At 44.7% G+C, this 17,144-nt stretch overlaps 1 protein-coding gene across 4 annotated transcripts in view; it reads left to right on the forward strand.

Moving 5' to 3' along the window:
• LOC126185203 (protein O-linked-mannose beta-1,2-N-acetylglucosaminyltransferase 1-like) overlaps positions 1 to 17,144 on the forward strand; it is an 842,885-nt gene that overhangs the window by 766,116 nt on the left and 59,625 nt on the right. For all 4 annotated transcript variants that reach the window (XM_049928081.1, XM_049928083.1, XM_049928084.1 and 1 more), the window contains 4 exons: positions 5,057 to 5,216; positions 5,331 to 5,427; positions 14,179 to 14,312; positions 15,163 to 15,342. In XM_049928081.1, the coding sequence (XP_049784038.1) occupies positions 5,088 to 5,216; positions 5,331 to 5,427; positions 14,179 to 14,312; positions 15,163 to 15,342 (540 nt within the window). In that variant the 5' untranslated portion in view covers positions 5,057 to 5,087. The remainder of the gene's footprint in view (positions 1 to 5,056; positions 5,217 to 5,330; positions 5,428 to 14,178; positions 14,313 to 15,162; positions 15,343 to 17,144) is intronic.

The raw sequence follows: 17,144 nt of genomic DNA on the forward strand, positions 1-17,144 counted from the left end.
TCTTCGGATGACCTTACTAGACGGTAAATTACAGCATCATCTGCGAATAACCTAAAAGAACTCCTCAGATTGTCACCCAGGTCATTTATATAGATCAGGAACAGCAGAGGTCCCAGGACGCTTCCCTGGGGAACACCTGATATCACTTCCGTTTTACTCGATGATTTGCCGTCTATTACTACGAACTGCGACAGGCGGGACACAAACAAAGCGTCCTGTCTCGCCGCTGCCTAAAGTCAGTCTGCCACTTGACCGCCGCCACCTCGTACTCAGAGTCCCAACGCGCCAGTACATATTCAACGCGTAAAACTTCTCTCGCGATTTTCTCGAAATTGCGTAAGTAGTTGTCGTAATGGACTACTAAAAGTGCAAAAAGTTTGAAGTAAAGCCGTGATCCGAACTTCGTGGCCTCCCCTTGTAAATTCGGACTGAAACACGCCATTTCTCTTCGGGATAGGTGCAAGGCCCGCTATGGCAATGAGTCGTGCAAAGGCGAGGATGGGGGTGTTTTACCAGATAGGCGTGCCGCCACTGACAGAACAGTTGCTGTCAACCTGCAGACTGATATAGGGCCCCTCGTGGTACAGGATACGTCCAATCATTGTTTGGTGCTCGGAAATCTTTCAAACCGCAAATAGTTGTATATCTCGCACAACCGATACTGAAAACTATGTTCGAGAACATTTATAATATTTTATTCATTTTTTATTATAAAACAATAAAAAAGTTAAGAGTATTTCAAAAAGTAATTTTCCCGTTAAACTGAAGAAAAACATTGATCAGATTTTACATATTTTATGTAAAGTGCGATGGCACTGATTTGGCTGCCCATTAAGACTTCACGTTGCCTAAGTGATCAAGTAGGAGAGTCTGTCTCGAATTCCGGTTTTCATATGTTGCTGGTCATACCTTTAGATTCAAACAGTTTTGTTCCAGTATTTTAGTAAAATGATGAGTTCCTTACTGGCTTTACTGGTACCTTTACTCTCACTGAACGGAGATAATCGTCGTGCAGTCTCACTTCATTTTTTTCTGTTCTTCTACAGGGCGTTTCAAGGTCTTTGCATTAAAAGTCAATGGGAGATAGATCATGTCATGGGGAACAGCTCCTTTACAAACGACAAAATTAAACACTCCTAAGTTCATAATGTAACCTGCTTTGCTCACGGATGACCGAGCTTAACCGCGCGCTTCCTAACGCCATGTCATCGCATTTAACACTGATTCTTTGGCCGTCATTCCTTACACTGCAGATGACGCACGAAATGATTCATGTGTTTACATCTACATACATACTCCGCAAGACACCGTACAGTGCGTGGCGGAGGATACCACTTATCATTACTAATTTCCTTTCCTGTTCCATTCGCCAATAGAAAGAGGGGAAAACCATTTTCTAAAAGCCTGCGTACGAGCCCTAATTTCTCATCTTCGTGGTCCTTACGTGAAATATACATTGGCAGCAATAGAATCATTGTGCAGTCTGCCTCAAGTGCCGGTTCTCTAAATTTCCGCAATAGTGCCTCGCGGAAAGAGCGTCGTCTTCCCTCCAAAGATTCTCTTTTGAGTTCACGAACCATCTCCGTAATACTTGCGTGCTGTTCGAACTTAGCGGTAAAAATTCTAGCAGCACGCCTCTGAATTGTTTGTATGTCTTTCTTTAATCCGGCAGATCCCAAACACTCGAACTGTACTCAAGAATGGGTCGCACAATTGTTTGCATAAAATTAACTATAAAATAATATTCTTATGTGTCATAACAATGCAGTACTGCGAGGGTTTGCTATGCCATTTTAGACTGTATCTGAAGATTAATTTAGTTATTATCCATAAATTAAAATAAGCCATTTGGCGCGTTCCCAATCAGAACTCAAGTACTTTCTGTCGGTTCACTTCCCCACGAGCGCTTCATCAAGGTAACAGCATATGTCATAGTTGCGTTGTTCCACCTTGTCACGCTATACGTCTACTACTGTAGCCTCACTCAACTCACGTCAGATGTAATCAGTAGGAACAAACAATGGTTCCAAGAGCCATAAATGTTACAATGTGTTTGATCGTTCGACACTTCCCGCATTTATCCGCTCGTGTCTTATTCGATAGTGTAATGATATTATTCTGAAACTCTTATTGTAGCTCTCCAGATTTATAGATTTTTTTAATACTTGATGCAGTAACTTTCCAGTCTCGATACCTGTATTATTAACGCCAAAGATGTGTCATTGACTTCCACTGACGTCTTTGACCTCAGATCACTAAGTGTTCTGTCAAATTCCGACTACATCATTCAGTCGCAGGTTTCTTCCGCATTAACCGCCTCCTACCAAGCAAGGTGTCCGCCCCGATAACTGAGTGGTCAGCGTGATGGATTGCCGTCCTACGGGCCCGGGTTCGATTCCCGGCTGGGTCGGGGATTTTCTCCGCTCAGGGACTGGGTGTTGTGCTGTCTTCATCATCATTTCATCCCCATCCGGGGCGCAGGTCGTCCAATGTGGCGTCGAATGTAATAAGACGTGCAACAAGGCCGCCGGACCTGCCCCGCAAGGGGCCTCCCGGCCAATGACGCCAAACGCTCATTTCCATACTAAGCAAGGTGGAGCGGTAATAAGACACTGGACACACGTTCTGGACGACCGAAGCACAGTTTCCGATCCAGCTATACAAATTACGATTTTCCACGATTTCCATGAATTGCTTACGGCAAATGCCGAATTGGTTTATTAGAAAAGGTCACAGCCAATTTCTTATCCCATCCATCCTCAATTCGAGCCTGTGGTCCGTCCCTAATGACCTCGTCGTCGACAGAATGTTAAAACCTAATCGTCTTTCATTTTCCTCTTCCTTCTCCTTCTCCTCCTCCTCCTCCTCCTCCTCCTCCTCCACCTCTTCTTTTTTCTTTCTCTTGTCCGTCTTCTTCTATTGCACTTCGGCGCGGATCTTCTCCATTGTAGAGATCTGTACTAAACAGTGCTTTCCCATCCGCACCGCACACTTTGTCAGTCTATAGGCCACGTCCTTTTTCTTTCTTTTTCTGTTTCCTTACATGCCTCATCCATTTTGATTTAGCTCTTTGCGTTCACTGTTCATTTCATCTCTAAGAAAGCTCCACGCACTTTTATCGAATTACAACGTTTCGTTGGCAGAAAAACCAGTAACTTTATTTAATATCACTACTCCTTTATTTTTGTCTTAATGCTTTAACATTTGTGTTAATAACGACTAGTTTCGAACATATTTGTTCACCTTCCTGAGTAGTTCTCATGTGATTAATGAAATAATTTCATACTACAGGATTTACATTTCGAACTGCTCGCAACAGTTCACATTTGAACATTCGTGTTCTTGAAGCTACTAAAAATTACACACTGAATCGTCTGTTGCCTATGGCAGGTAGTAGCATCAAGAACACAGAATGTTCAAGTGTGTACCACTCAGGTAATGGTTACAAAAGGAACAAATACGTTCGTAAGCAGTCACCATCAACTCAAATGTAAACGCAGCTAGGACAGAAAATTAAACAAATTGTAAGACAATGTGCATTGACAACTGGAAAACTTGTAAAGATCTGCTTCCATATACGAGGACCATTCGGAAAGTAAGTTCCGACCGGTCGCGAAGTGGAAACGACAGTGAAAATCCAATGAAGTTTTGCACAGGTGTGTTGGGCAGTGTCTCTGGTATGCCTGACGAACGCACCATGACGCTCTTTTCAGATCTCAGCACACAATGAACATGTAAAGATGCCTACAACAATAGTGTCTCCCGCCAAGCATGGGTGCCAGCTGAGAGGTTTCACCTGACAACTATCGTCCGCACACTGTTGGGGCAATGAGGACGCCCCTGCAGCGTTTACGATGGGAAGTGTTTGATCAGTGATCAGGCACCATACAGCGAGGACTTGGCTCACTCTGATGTTCACCTCTGCTCCCATGAACCGCTGGCTACGAAGACAACATTCTGACACGGACAACGAATTGCAGACCACCGTAGTGAAGTGGCGGAAAGCATAGGCAGCTGCCTTCTATGACGAGAGTATTGCTAAGTTGGTACAACGCACATTACAGCCACTTCTCTAGATAAACTCTGCTCCTACTTACAAGGGGAAGCCGGCCGATGTGGCCGAGCGGTTCTAGGCGCTTCAGTCTGGAACCGAGCTGCTGCTACGGTCGCAGGTTAGAATCCTGCCTCGGGCATGGCTGTGGGTGATGTCCTTAGGTTAGTTAGGTTTAAGTAGTTCTAAGTCTACGGGACTGATGATCTCAGATGTTAAGTCGCGTAGTGCTTAAAGCCATTTGAACCATTTTACGTTAGACATTTGTCTAAGTCAGAGCGGAGACTATCTAGAGAAGTAACTGGAATGTGTTGCAAACGTCCGCAGCTCATGATCGTGCGGTAGCGTTCTCGCTTCCCACGCCCGGGTTCCCGGGTTCGATTCCCGGCGGGATCAGGGATTTTCTCTGCCTCGTGATGACTGGGTGTTGTGTGATGTCCTTAGGTTAGTTAGGTTTAAGTAGTTCTAAGTTCTAGGGGACTGATGACCATAGATGTTAAGTCCCATAGTGCTCAGAGCCATTTGAACCATTTTTTTGTGTTGCAAACTGTCGCAAATAAAGCGTTCTTGATTTTCAGTGCGGTTTCCATTTCGCGACCGATAGGATCTTTCTTTCCGAATAGTCCTCGTATGTCAATAGTCCTCATGGCCAATCACTGCTCGCAAAATTTACCCACTGAGCCAGAGGTACTCTGCACCGAACCATTCACTCGAAAATTAAAAATCATTGTACGCTTATTAGGGAGGCGCCGTGCCGAAACGTTTGTCCTATAATTCTTGTTTATATTTTCCGTACTATTCCCAAATAGTTTCAGGGAGACAGCGGAATAGTTCTTTCAAAAACGTCGCAACCCATTCACATCCATTTTCATTTTCAGCTAGGCTGAGGTCCGTTTTTAACAACCTCGATATCAAAGCCCAACAAAATGACTTAACAATACAAAATTTAGGTAAAGATATTTCTCAGTGTTGTACTCTCATGTATTCCTTCCTATTTCTGTACAGGTTGGCTTGTTATAATAACAAGCTGAAGGCTATGGAGTCGTGGCAGCCAAATCCGCGCGCTCAGCCTTTCGTTCCAAAGCGAAGCCATGGACTCTACAGTCCACAGACAGTAATAACACGTCCGCTAAATCGGAAACGCATTCTAACGAAAATATTCAAGGTAAATATTATTTTTAAAGAAGTCAGATAATATTTCTGTTGTTGCTGCCTTAGTGTAACGTGTTCTTAGGTAGATGACTAATGCCTGGATAACTTGGAACTTGACTGTTTGTAGGCCCTGCTCGTCGTCGTGCTCCTAATAACGATTGGCATCAATGTGATGTTCATCATGGACACCAGTCGCCGTCTTCAGGAAGAAGCCTTCCGCGCCAGTAAGTATAATTTTGTCAAGTGTCATCCAAGCTCTCACATTATGTCCAGTAATATTTTCTGCGATACACTCGTAGGCAGTAATCTTCCAGTGACATATCGTTGTCCAGCCTTACAAAACTCGGGGATCGTGTATCCTTTCTACTTTAGGCATTACCTCGACGATTTTTGACGTTATGCCGTTGGTAACAATAAAATTTGAAGAAATTCTCACAAATGAATGAAATTTAGTCCATATAGGATCTTTACTGATACAAAGAAGGGATTAAATGCTCATAATAATAAAATGTTACATGGCCGAAATCAGGACTTCGCGGAGCTTCCAGGACAACTAAAGAGAGACTCTACACGTTGGGGTGTCAAACAGGTAATTAATAGTCCCTGAGGAATTTCATTCTTATGATTGTTTATCCGAGTAAAAAGTTGAATTTTACTACCTCCTGTACAAATGTTAAAGATGTGTCGACCAACTACGAAATCCTAGACATACTCGAACGGTGTTAGGAATGGCAACCAAGGAGGAAGCAGTATCTGTAGTTAGCGGGAGAACTCTTGAACACTGGTTGCAACATGGGGACAAGTGCTGATCTCCAGAATGCTATTTTCACTCTGCAGCGGAGTATGCGCTGATATGAAACTTCCTGGCAGGTTAAAACTGTTTGCCTGACCGAGACTCTGTGAAGTCTGGAAGGCAGAAGACGAGGTACTGGCAGAATTGACGCTGTGATGACGGGTCGTGTGTCGTGCTTGGGTCGCTCAGTTGGTAGAGCACTTCCCCGCGAAAAGCAAACGTCCCGAGTTCGAGTCTCGATCCGGCACACAGTTTAAATCTGCCAGGAAGTTTCATATCAGTGCACACTCCTCTGCAGAGTGACAATATAATTCTGGTAAATCCCCCAGGCTGTGGCTAAGCCATGTCGCCGCAATATCCTTTCTTCCAGGAGTAATAGTTCTGCAAGGTTCGCAGAAGAGCTTCTGTGAAGTTTGGAACGTAGGAGACGAGGTACTGGCAGAACTGAAGCTGTGATGACGGGTTGCGCGTCGTGCTTGGGTAGCTCAGTTGGTACAGCACTTGCACGCGAGAGGCAAAGGTCCCGAGTTCGAGCCTCGGTCCGGTACACAGCTTTAATCTGCCAGGACGCTTCAAGTGCTGATCTGTTAGAAAACAGCTCCAGAAATTTACTGAAGGAAGAGAGCTTTGCAACTTGTCTCATAGCTTGTACGAGGTATTGAGAGAAAGCATAATTCGAACAAACACGAGAGGCAATGATACCTAATGACCTCATATCTGTTTTTTTAATTAAATAGGCAAATAGAGTTTCAGTAAGATTTATGAACCGATTAAAACTTGAAACTTTATTCTGGAAATGGTTAAAACTTACTACAGATGCTCAGTATATAATTACTACTGCATTATATACGTTCTAGATTTGTGTGTAAGTAGCCTTCTCATTATCGGTATTTCTCAGCAAAATAATCTGGTGACTTGGACGCTATACTTAAGCGTCGAACACAAGGCGAGGATGTGCAGCGATAAAATATTGAATTTCGTATTTAAGATCTTCCTCTATAATAAGCGGTGCTGTTGAAACTATTTTTATTGAGGATTTTCCCCCTCAGTCGGTAGCCTTTAACGAAAGGGGCAGCGTGCGCCAACCTTCACCGACTGCTCACTCTCGGTTACGTGAGATAGTAGTATTGCTTGGATATAGTGTTGGGGGGAGGAAAGCGTAGCGTGTGTCGAGGACGGGAGATGGTGACGTGGCGACAGCGACTTTAACAACGTACATGCCGGTATAAATCTCGGCAGTGTCGCGTTAGGTCCATATAAATTATCAGTCGTTGTGTATATGCTGAGACGGCCTTGCGAGTAACAGCTGTGCAGTAGATTTGTGGATACTTTCTCGCTGCTATTAGCGTCATTAACATGCGATATGTCCTGTTGATTCTACAGCTTCTGGCATGTCGGAGCAAGCTGAAGATTACTCATGTCAAGCAGCTGTTTGCTAGCAAACAAAATAGACAGCATAAGAAACAAGGTCGGTCATTAATGAAACTATGCCGTTTGTACACAGCTCAGGTATCGCTATACACTACGTCTTCAGAAATTTGAGTCCACATGTGTTCAGATTCACAGCTTCAATACGAAACCGGGAAAAATGCTATAGTACCTTTTAATAGTGATGGAAACAACCGAATGAAAACAGTCGACGCGGTCCGGAGCATTCACTTCAGCGCGGAAACAGTCAATCGTTTTTCCATTGTTAAATCATTATTTTTGACTGCACTTCGCTATCGCTCGATGTCACTGTTATTGCCATTTCGACATTTACTTTTTACTGTGTGTCGATAAATAGCTTTCAGTTCAGTTTTTCGTTCATGTTTACGAATAAGAGTTTTCTTAATACTGAAATTTGTATCTAGATCAGAATGCCGGAAAGGCTCAGTGGCACTGGAATGGAAGGAATCATATTAAAGTAATCTTCAATGCAAATTCAATGCTGTATATAGTATCCGTAAGGATGATTCATATTGTGAAACTATATTAATTCAAAAAATTTATGGGAATTGGCTAACAGTGACACATACTAGTCGGAAAAAAATACTTTTAGCAAGTGGCAGTATTGCTGTAAAGGAAGCGATTAAGTCACCAAACAATTTAAAATATGTATCTTATGTGCTGTGTGTTCACATCACCTCAGCGTTTACCGAAACAGGCTTATCACGGACGGGTTCAAACCAAAGAAGGTGGCTCCTTGGGTTACAGTGTGTACCATAAACCAACAGACTCCTTGATCCATGAGTCAGTCACCTCAACCGCCAGAGTAACACTCCCATCAGTAAGATAAAACAGATTGCAAAGCTACAAAGTAACGAAAATAAAACTGTTCTGAAAAGTCGTTTCGGTATTTTATGACGACATAATATAGACAACAAGCAGATCATTGTAAAACTATCCAAAACGAGTCCGAACATCTGAAAACTTTGTTTAAGTGAAAGATAACCTTCAAAATTCAGATGAAACTGCAGCGCCAGTTAGTAGTACATGTGGAAATCAAAGGATCGTTGTGTCAGGACGTTATCACGAAGAACAAGCATCACTACCCTTATAATGTTCAAATTGGTGTTAGCTAGCGCGTTCGACGTACAGGGCTATTACAAATGATTGAAGCGATTTCATAAATTCATTGTAGCTCCATTCATTGACATATGGTCACGACACACTACAGATACGTAGAAAAACTCATAGTTTTGTTCGGCTGAAGCCGCACTTCAGGTTTCTGCCGTCAGAGCGCTCGAGAGCGCAGTGAGACAAAATGGCGACAGGAGCCGAGAAAGCGTATGTCGTGCTTGAAATGCACTCACATCAGTCAGTCATAACAGTGCAACGACACTTCAGGACGAAGTTCAACAAAGATCTACCAACTGCTAACTCCATTCGGCGATGGTATGCGCAGTTTAAAGCTTCTGGATGCCTCTGTAAGGGGAAATCACCAGGTCGGCCTGCAGTGAGCGAAGAAACGGTTGAACGCGTGCGTGCAAGTTTCACGCGTAGCCCGCGGAAAATTGGCTCATGCCAGAACTGGAGACCGACAGCGCCGACTTCATCTTTCAACAGGATGGTGCTCCACCGCACTTCCATCATGATGTTCGGCATTTCTTAAACAGAAGATTGGAAAACCGATGGATCGGTCGTGGTGGAGATCATGATCAGCAATTCATGTCATGGCCTCCACGCTCCCCCGACTTAACCCCATGCGATTTCTTTCTGTTGGGTTATGTGTAAGATTCAGTGTTTAAACCTCCTCCACCAAGAAACGTGCCAGAACTGCGAGCTCGCATCAACGATGCTTTCGAACTCATTGATGGGGACATGCTGCGCCGAGTGTGGGAGGAACTTGATTATCGGCTTGATGTCTGCCGAATCACTAAAGGGGCACATATCGGACATTTGTGAATGCCTAAAAAAACTTTTTGAGTTTTTGTATGTGTGTGCAAAGTATTGTGAAAATATCTCAAATAATAAAGTTATTGTAGAGCTGTGAAATCGCTTCAATAATTTGTAATAACCCTGTACTATCGGTTCGGAATATGGGATGTTTCACCGAAAGTGAAGGAAACTCGAAACAAAGGGAGTCAAAGATTTGTGTACCTGTGACAGAGCTACGGCTTTAAGAAAAAATTTTGGAGGTATCCGTATAGGCATCGTGCGTAGCGACACGAGCTAACTCTAGTGTGTGTGTTTGTATACATACGTAAAGCCCAAATCTATATAGAGAGGTATCGACACGAAAGTTCCTTACGGAGCCGCTATATTGACGCTACAGCAGACGACACTGCATCACGTCGGTAAGGAAGGAAGTAGAAGTTTTCGGTAGTTTTTAATCGAAAATTGCGTTTTTTGTGCAGTAAGAAATTATGCACGTCATATAAAATCGTTGGAGTGGCTCGAAATCATCATTTCGTATCTTTACTTCCATCAGCACACTGGAACAGCTTCTACATCTACATCGGTACTCTGCAGAGCACTGTGAAGTGTATGGCGCGGGTTCTTCCCATAATAGGTTACCCCGTATTAGAGTTGCTTCCCGTTCCATTCGCGTATGGAGTCCCGGAACCATGACTGCTTAAATGCAATTATTAGTCTAACATTGCCTCCGCAGTCCTTATGGGTGCGATATGTAGAAGGTTGTAGTGTCTTACTAGATTCTTCATTTAACACTGGCTCTTGAGTCTTTGTAAATACGTTAGTGCAGTGTCTGTATTTAACAGGTCTGTATGTATTTCATGCCAAATTCAAGGCAATCTGACGATAAAAGTAATAAGTCTCCCTGTGCAGAAATCACATAATTGTGGGAGCACGAAGGGAAGGAGACACTGGGACGTATGTAGATTTGGGTCGATCCTGAAAGCGTGCTCGGATAGGCGAAGTGGTTAACGTGACCGCTCGCGACAGGCGGAAAATCCGGGTTCGAGTCCGAGTCCGGCACAAATTTTCACGTGTTGTAAATTGCATAGCTGTTGTGGTTCTCTATTCGAAGTTCGCGAACACATTTCATGACTTTGTAAGTAGGTTCTCGTGGTATAGTTGGTGTCCATCTTCTCACGTCTGCCAGGTAAGAACTGTCAGCATTTCCAGGACACTCTCATAGGAACCAAACCATCTTATGATCAATCCTGGTGCCCTTTTTTTTTACGTTCATTATTCTCTGCTAGTCCAAGTTGGTATGCGTCGCACACACTTGAGCAATACTCCAAGATTGGTCGTACGAATTTTGTGCAAGGAGTCTTCTTTGGGGGCTGATTGCCCAGCATCCTATATATGATCTCAAGTTTTCCACCTGGACTGAAGACTACGATTACACACGATCGGAAGCTGATGCTCGAGTCTATTCTTTGTATTGTCGTAATTATTACAGTATGGCAAGGCAGCCGGCCCGGTTAGCAGTGCGATCTAACGCATTGCTTTCCGGGCGGGAAGGCGTGCCGGTCCCCGGTACGAATCCGCCCGGGGCATTAGTGTCGAGGTCTGATGTGCCGGCCAGTCTGTGGATGGTTTTTAAGGCGGTCTTCCATCTGCCTCGGCGAATACAGGCTGGTTCCCCTTATTCCGCCTCAGTTACACTATGTCGGAGATTGCTGAACAAACACTTTCTCCACATACACATACACCATAATGACTCTACCACGCAAACATTGGGGTTACACTCGTCTGGTGTAGACTTGGCCACTGTTTCTATGTTTCGATACAGTGTATCGATACGTGGAACTGTTTCAGTGTTTCGGAACGGCTGTGGTTCACTGTTTCGAAACAGTGGTGTTTCATTCCGCCCCTGTCTCGGATAACCGGACCAGATTCGATCTCGAGCCAGACACAGAAACTGTATCGTTGTTTCAAAATAAGGCTGTTTCAGTCTACCTGTGCTTGGAACGGACTAATTGTATCGAAACAGTGATGTTTCATTCCGCTCTGTGTCGGACGAGATTCGGGCTCGTAAGTATAATTGCAAGCAATCTGTTTGACATATCACTGATAGTGTAATGGTGAACGGGAAGGGCTGGGAAGCATGGTGAATTTATAGTAACGGTTCGAAACACCTTGAAAGACAAAATTTTTTTCTGTTATATTTTGTTATTTATTCGAATTATTTGGCATTATTTGTAAGGCTATAGTCACTGTGCCTATTATCCACAATGATTCCCTTTGTGTGCATGGAAATTAGCAGGATGGGTATATTACCGATACTAACGGAATGCGGGAATCCCAGTAGCATATCCGTTGTTTCTGCAGTTTGCTCCCACCTCCAGTTCCGTCCTTTCCTCAGTATGCAAAATTATGACGAATTTCTCAAAAGGAGTTGAAAATATCGCCTCACATTGTACTTCTTCCACGCAGTTAAAATAGCATTACAAAACAGACACTGACAGCCGGTTTCTGTTTCAATAAAAAAGTAATCTTTTTTCCATTGTGGATTGAAGAGTTGGGATTCGACCGATATTCGTTTTGAGAACATTAACTCCCCCCCCCCGTCCCCCTCCATTTTCCTCTCACTAATTTTGTCCTATTGTGAACGCCAAATAAACTTCGACACCGACAACGCTAACGACACGAGGTACGCATCTGTAACAAACGGGTAGTGGGTAGCAGAGAGGTGGAGGGGGAACTGCCTGCTGACAGCGCCTGCGGGTAAGCAGGTGGACACTCAAGGGCGGCCAGTCCATTTGCGAACCCATGTCCCAGCGGCAGGCGCCGGCTCCTTTAACTTAGACATTCTGTAGCTTTGTTGGATGACGTTTCTGGACACAGGTTCCTATCCTCAACTTGTTCCTGACGACACCTTCCTCAAAACGTTGAAGTTTGTCGGTATCGTTTTCTAACACCCTTGTATATCGTTCTGTCGATTCTAATTTTATCCAGTTGGATCGTGCTTCATAAGCTTTAACGCTGACATTTTAGAATAGGGAAGCGTATAAATCTATATTCTTATGGTAAACGCTAATGCGGTGCTTCTCGCTACAGCATCTACACACATCAAAAAAAGTTTTGCATCACCCCGGTTCCTAGAACTCCTGAAGATAGACGTTGACTGTGGGTGTTGTATCACAGACACAGTCCCTTTGACTGTTCAGAGATGTCACTAAACCCGCCCAAAGATGTATACAACCATGCATGAACAGCGCCTATTAGAAGCAGGGGGTTCGACAACTGATCAATTTCAGTCATTCCACCAAGAAGGCGGTACACGGCTCGTGTTGTCTGTAGTTCAACCATGCCTAGACAGTCAATACCGCTGTTCGATCTCGTCCACACTGTTACTTTGTCAGGAAGGGCTCTCAACAAGGGAAGTGTACAGGCATCTCGGAGTGAACCAAAGCGATATTGTTCGGACATTGAGAAGATACAGAGAGACAGGAACTGTGGATGACATGCCTCGCTCAGGGCCATTACTGCAGTAGATGACCGCTACCTACAGATTATGGCTCGGAGGAACCCTGACAGCAACGCCACCTTGCTGAATAATGCTTTTCGTGCGACCACAAGACGTCATGTTACGACTCAAACTGTGGGCAATAGCCTGCATGATGCTCGACTTCACTCCCGACGTCCATGGCGAGGTCCATCTTTGCAACCACGACTCCATGCAGCACGGTACAGATGGGCCGAACGGATCGCTCATGATTGGCATCACGTTCTCTTCACCGATGACTGTCGCATATGCCTTCAACCACACAATCGTCGGAGACGTGTTTGGAGACAACCCGGTCAGGCTGAACACCTTAGACACACTGTCCAGTGAGTGCAGCGAGATGGAGGTTCCCTGATGTTTTAGGGTGGCATTATGTGGGGCCGACGTATGCCGCTGGTGGTCGTGGAAGGTGCTGTAACGGCTGTACGATACGTGAATACCATCCTCCGACCGATAGTGCAACCATATTGGTAGCATATTGCCGAGGCATTCGTCTTCACGGACGACAATTCGCGCTGCCATCGTACACATCTTGTGAATGACTTCCTTCAGGCTAACGACATCGCTCGACTAGAGTGGCCAGTATGTTCTCCAGACCTGAACCCTATCGAACATGCCTGGGACAGATTGAAAAGGGCTATTTATGGATGACCTGACCCACCAACCACTCTGAGGGATCTACGCCGAATCGCCGTTGAGGAGTGGGACAATCTGGACCAACAGTGCCTTGATGAACTTGTTAATAGCATGCCACGAAAAATACATGCATGCATCATTGCAAGAGGACATGCTACTGGGTATTAGAGGTACCGGTGTGTACAGCAATCTGGACCACCACCTCTGAAGGTCTCGCTGTATCGTAACAAAACATGGAATGTGTGGTTTTCATGAGCAATAAAAAGGGCGGAAATGATTTTTATGCTGATCTCTATTTCAATTCCTTGTACAGGTTCCGGAACTCTCGGAACCGAGTTGCTGCAAAACTTTTTTTGATGTGTGTATTGTTCTCCTGCCTATACGATGCCGAGAGTGCTTCTTTCTTACAGAGAGAAAAATTCCGATTTGTAGGGAAATCTTGACGATCATCTACAATGATTAATCATCTTTCCACTTTCCTCACTTTACAATGATGCCTTGGTTTTGAACTCAAATATAGTATAGAAGGTTAAAAAACTATAGGTTCTGATTCAAATAAAATTTTAATACGTTCACAGAAGATTTGTTGTTTTCTCGTCTTATGAAATACCATGAATGGAGTTTAATTTTCAACTTTCTCGTTTCCAGAGGATGGAGGAGAGTTCGTTGATGGCGAGAGCAGAAGAAATAGCCTGAGGCTGCAGGAAAGTCAGCCCAAATCCCTAGCAATAGATGTTCTCTCCAGCCAATCCAAGGTGTCTGTTTCAGTTGATGGTACAACGGTAAGTGAAGGAAGAGCTTAAGCCCTTTTGGTCAAAAATAAGTTTTATCATTCTGCACTGAACTGAAAATGATACCGTCTGTAACCCTCAGTCATTGCATTCGCTGAATGGATGATAGCTTGCCCTAAAACTCATATATTTCTAGAAAATAAATTTTGATTTTGTGATTTTAAGAGTGAGTGAGCACTTAACAGATTTGCAGAAATTTCTTCAGAGCAGTCTCATCAGCCAATCCCATTTTGTAAGGATGTTACATGGGTTAACAGTACTCATTATTGAGTCCAAAACACACACACACACACACACACACACACACACACACACACACAAACAAACAAACAAACAAACAAACTTGTCCTTCCATATACAACTCATGTTCCCAAACCCTTGTTTAACGAGTCATATACATCAACAACTTCCTGTTCCAGTCTTCTCACAAGCATATCTTACACCATCACTGGCTCACTTGTGAAAACAGCCATATCATAGGCCACACAAGGGCAGCTCAACCAGCCAGGTCCAGAATGCTGAGAACAAAGTTTTTAATTTCTACAAGCATTTTAGAACCAGTGCCATCTCATCCACATCACTCACTACCCCAACCCTGCCCTTTCTCTCCAAACAGTAGTTAATCTTAAATATTCAGCCAGAAAGTGCCCTTCACAAACCACCCACCTTCATTTTCAATTAGTTCCTGCCCACAACTACTGCCTTCAAAGATCTTTGGCTCTGTCCTCATATTTCTTTCTTAACCTAAGTAGCATGACACTTCTCCTAGCACCCGACTTTATTCATGTTTATAACCATATTAAATCTGTTCAGTGACAATCATAACTATTCTCTTTCTTAGATTCTGGAGGACAACGAAGAGCATAAGGGCCGAGGAATACATGTTCTAGTATTGAACCAAGCAAGTGGAAGTGTAATGGCACAACGAATATTTGATACCTATTCCCCACATGAAGACGAGGCCATGGCACTATTTCTTAATATGGTGTCAGATGGAAGGATAATCATTTTTGCCATAAAGGTATGTTTGATTTAATTATTTTATTTTATAGCTTCAACATAAGAGATACCTGAATGTAAAACCAAACAGAACCACATAAATTTATTTCCCAAAATGGTAAGTAAGTAAGATAATGGTGTAGCATATGAGGAAGTAAGCAAGATAATGGTGCTGAATATGATGAACAGTGTAACAAAAGATCATGTACACAGTGTCAAAGATTTTGTTCTAAAATAATGTACACTCCCGGAAATGGAAAAAAGAACACATTGACACCGGTGTGTCAGACCCACCATACTTGCTCCGGACACTGCGAGAGGGCTGTACAAGCAATGATCACACGCACGGCACAGCGGACACACCAGGAACCGCGGTGTTGGCAGTCGAATGGCGCTAGCTGCGCAGCATTTGTGCACCGCCGCCGTCAGTGTCAGCCAGTTTGCCGTGGCATACGGAGCTCCATCGCAGTCTTTAACACTGGTAGCATGCCGCGACAGCGTGGACGTGAACCGTATGTGCAGTTGACGGACTTTGAGCGAGGGCGTATAGTGGGCATGCGGGAGGCCGGGTGGACGTACCGCCGAATTGCTCAACACGTGGGGCGTGAGGTCTCCACAGTACATCGATGTTGTCGCCAGTGGTCGGCGGAAGGTGCACGTGCCCGTCGACCTGGGACCGGACCGCAGCGACGCACGGATGCACGCCAAGACCGTAGGATCCTACGCAGTGCCGTAGGGGACCGCACTGCCACTTCCCAGCAAATTAGGGACACTGTTGCTCCTGGGGTATCGGCGAGGACCATTCGCAACCGTCTCCATGAAGCTGGGCTACGGTCCCGCACACCGTTAGGCCGTCTTCCGCTCACGCCCCAACATCGTGCAGCCCGCCTCCAGTGGCGTCGCGACAGGCGTGAATGGAGGGACGAATGGAGACGTGTCGTCTTCAGCAATGAGAGTCGCTTCTGCCTTGGTGCCAATGATGGTCGTATGCGTGTTTGGCGCCGTGCAGGTGAGCGCCACAATCAGGACTGCATACGACCGAGGCACACAGGGCCAACACCCGGCATCATGGTGTGGGGAGCGATCTCCTACACTGGCCGTACACCACTGGTGATCGTCGAGGGGACACTGAATAGTGCACGGTACATCCAAACCGTCATCGAACCCATCGTTCTACCATTCCTAGACCGGCAAGGGAACTTGCTGTTCCAACAGGACAATGCACGTCCGCATGTATCCCGTGCCACCCAACGTGCTCTAGAAGGTGTAAGTCAACTACCCTGGCCAGCAAGATCTCCGGATCTGTCCCCCATTGAGCATGTTTGGGACTGGATGAAGCGTCGTCTCACGCGGTCTGCACGTCCAGCACGAAAGCTGGTCCAACTGAGGTGCCAGGTGGAAATGGCATGGCAAGCCGTTCCACAGGACTACATCCAGCATCTCTACGATCGTCTCCATAGGAGAATAGCAGCCTGCATTGCTGCGAAAGGTGGATATACACTGTACTAGTGCCGAAATTGTGCATGCTCTGTTGCCTGTGTCTATGTGCCTGTGGTTCTGTAAGTGTGATCATGTGATGTATCTGACCCCAGGAATGTGTCAAAGTTTCCCCTTCCTGGGACAATGAATTCACGGTGTTCTTATTTCAATTTCCAGGAGTGTAGTATTTGCGAAAGATGCAGCAGCAGTAATGTCTCAATTTCCTTTAGAATGAATCACATGTTAAGAACATATAACTTTGTTTAGTATTAAGCAATAGAAAATCCAGGTTGGAATAAAGACAATATTATGAAAAGAGGACTGTGAGCAACTGTACTAGGTGGG

Source organism: Schistocerca cancellata, chromosome 4 (genome assembly GCF_023864275.1).
Source record: "Schistocerca cancellata isolate TAMUIC-IGC-003103 chromosome 4, iqSchCanc2.1, whole genome shotgun sequence".
NCBI lineage: Eukaryota > Metazoa > Arthropoda > Insecta > Orthoptera > Acrididae > Schistocerca > Schistocerca cancellata.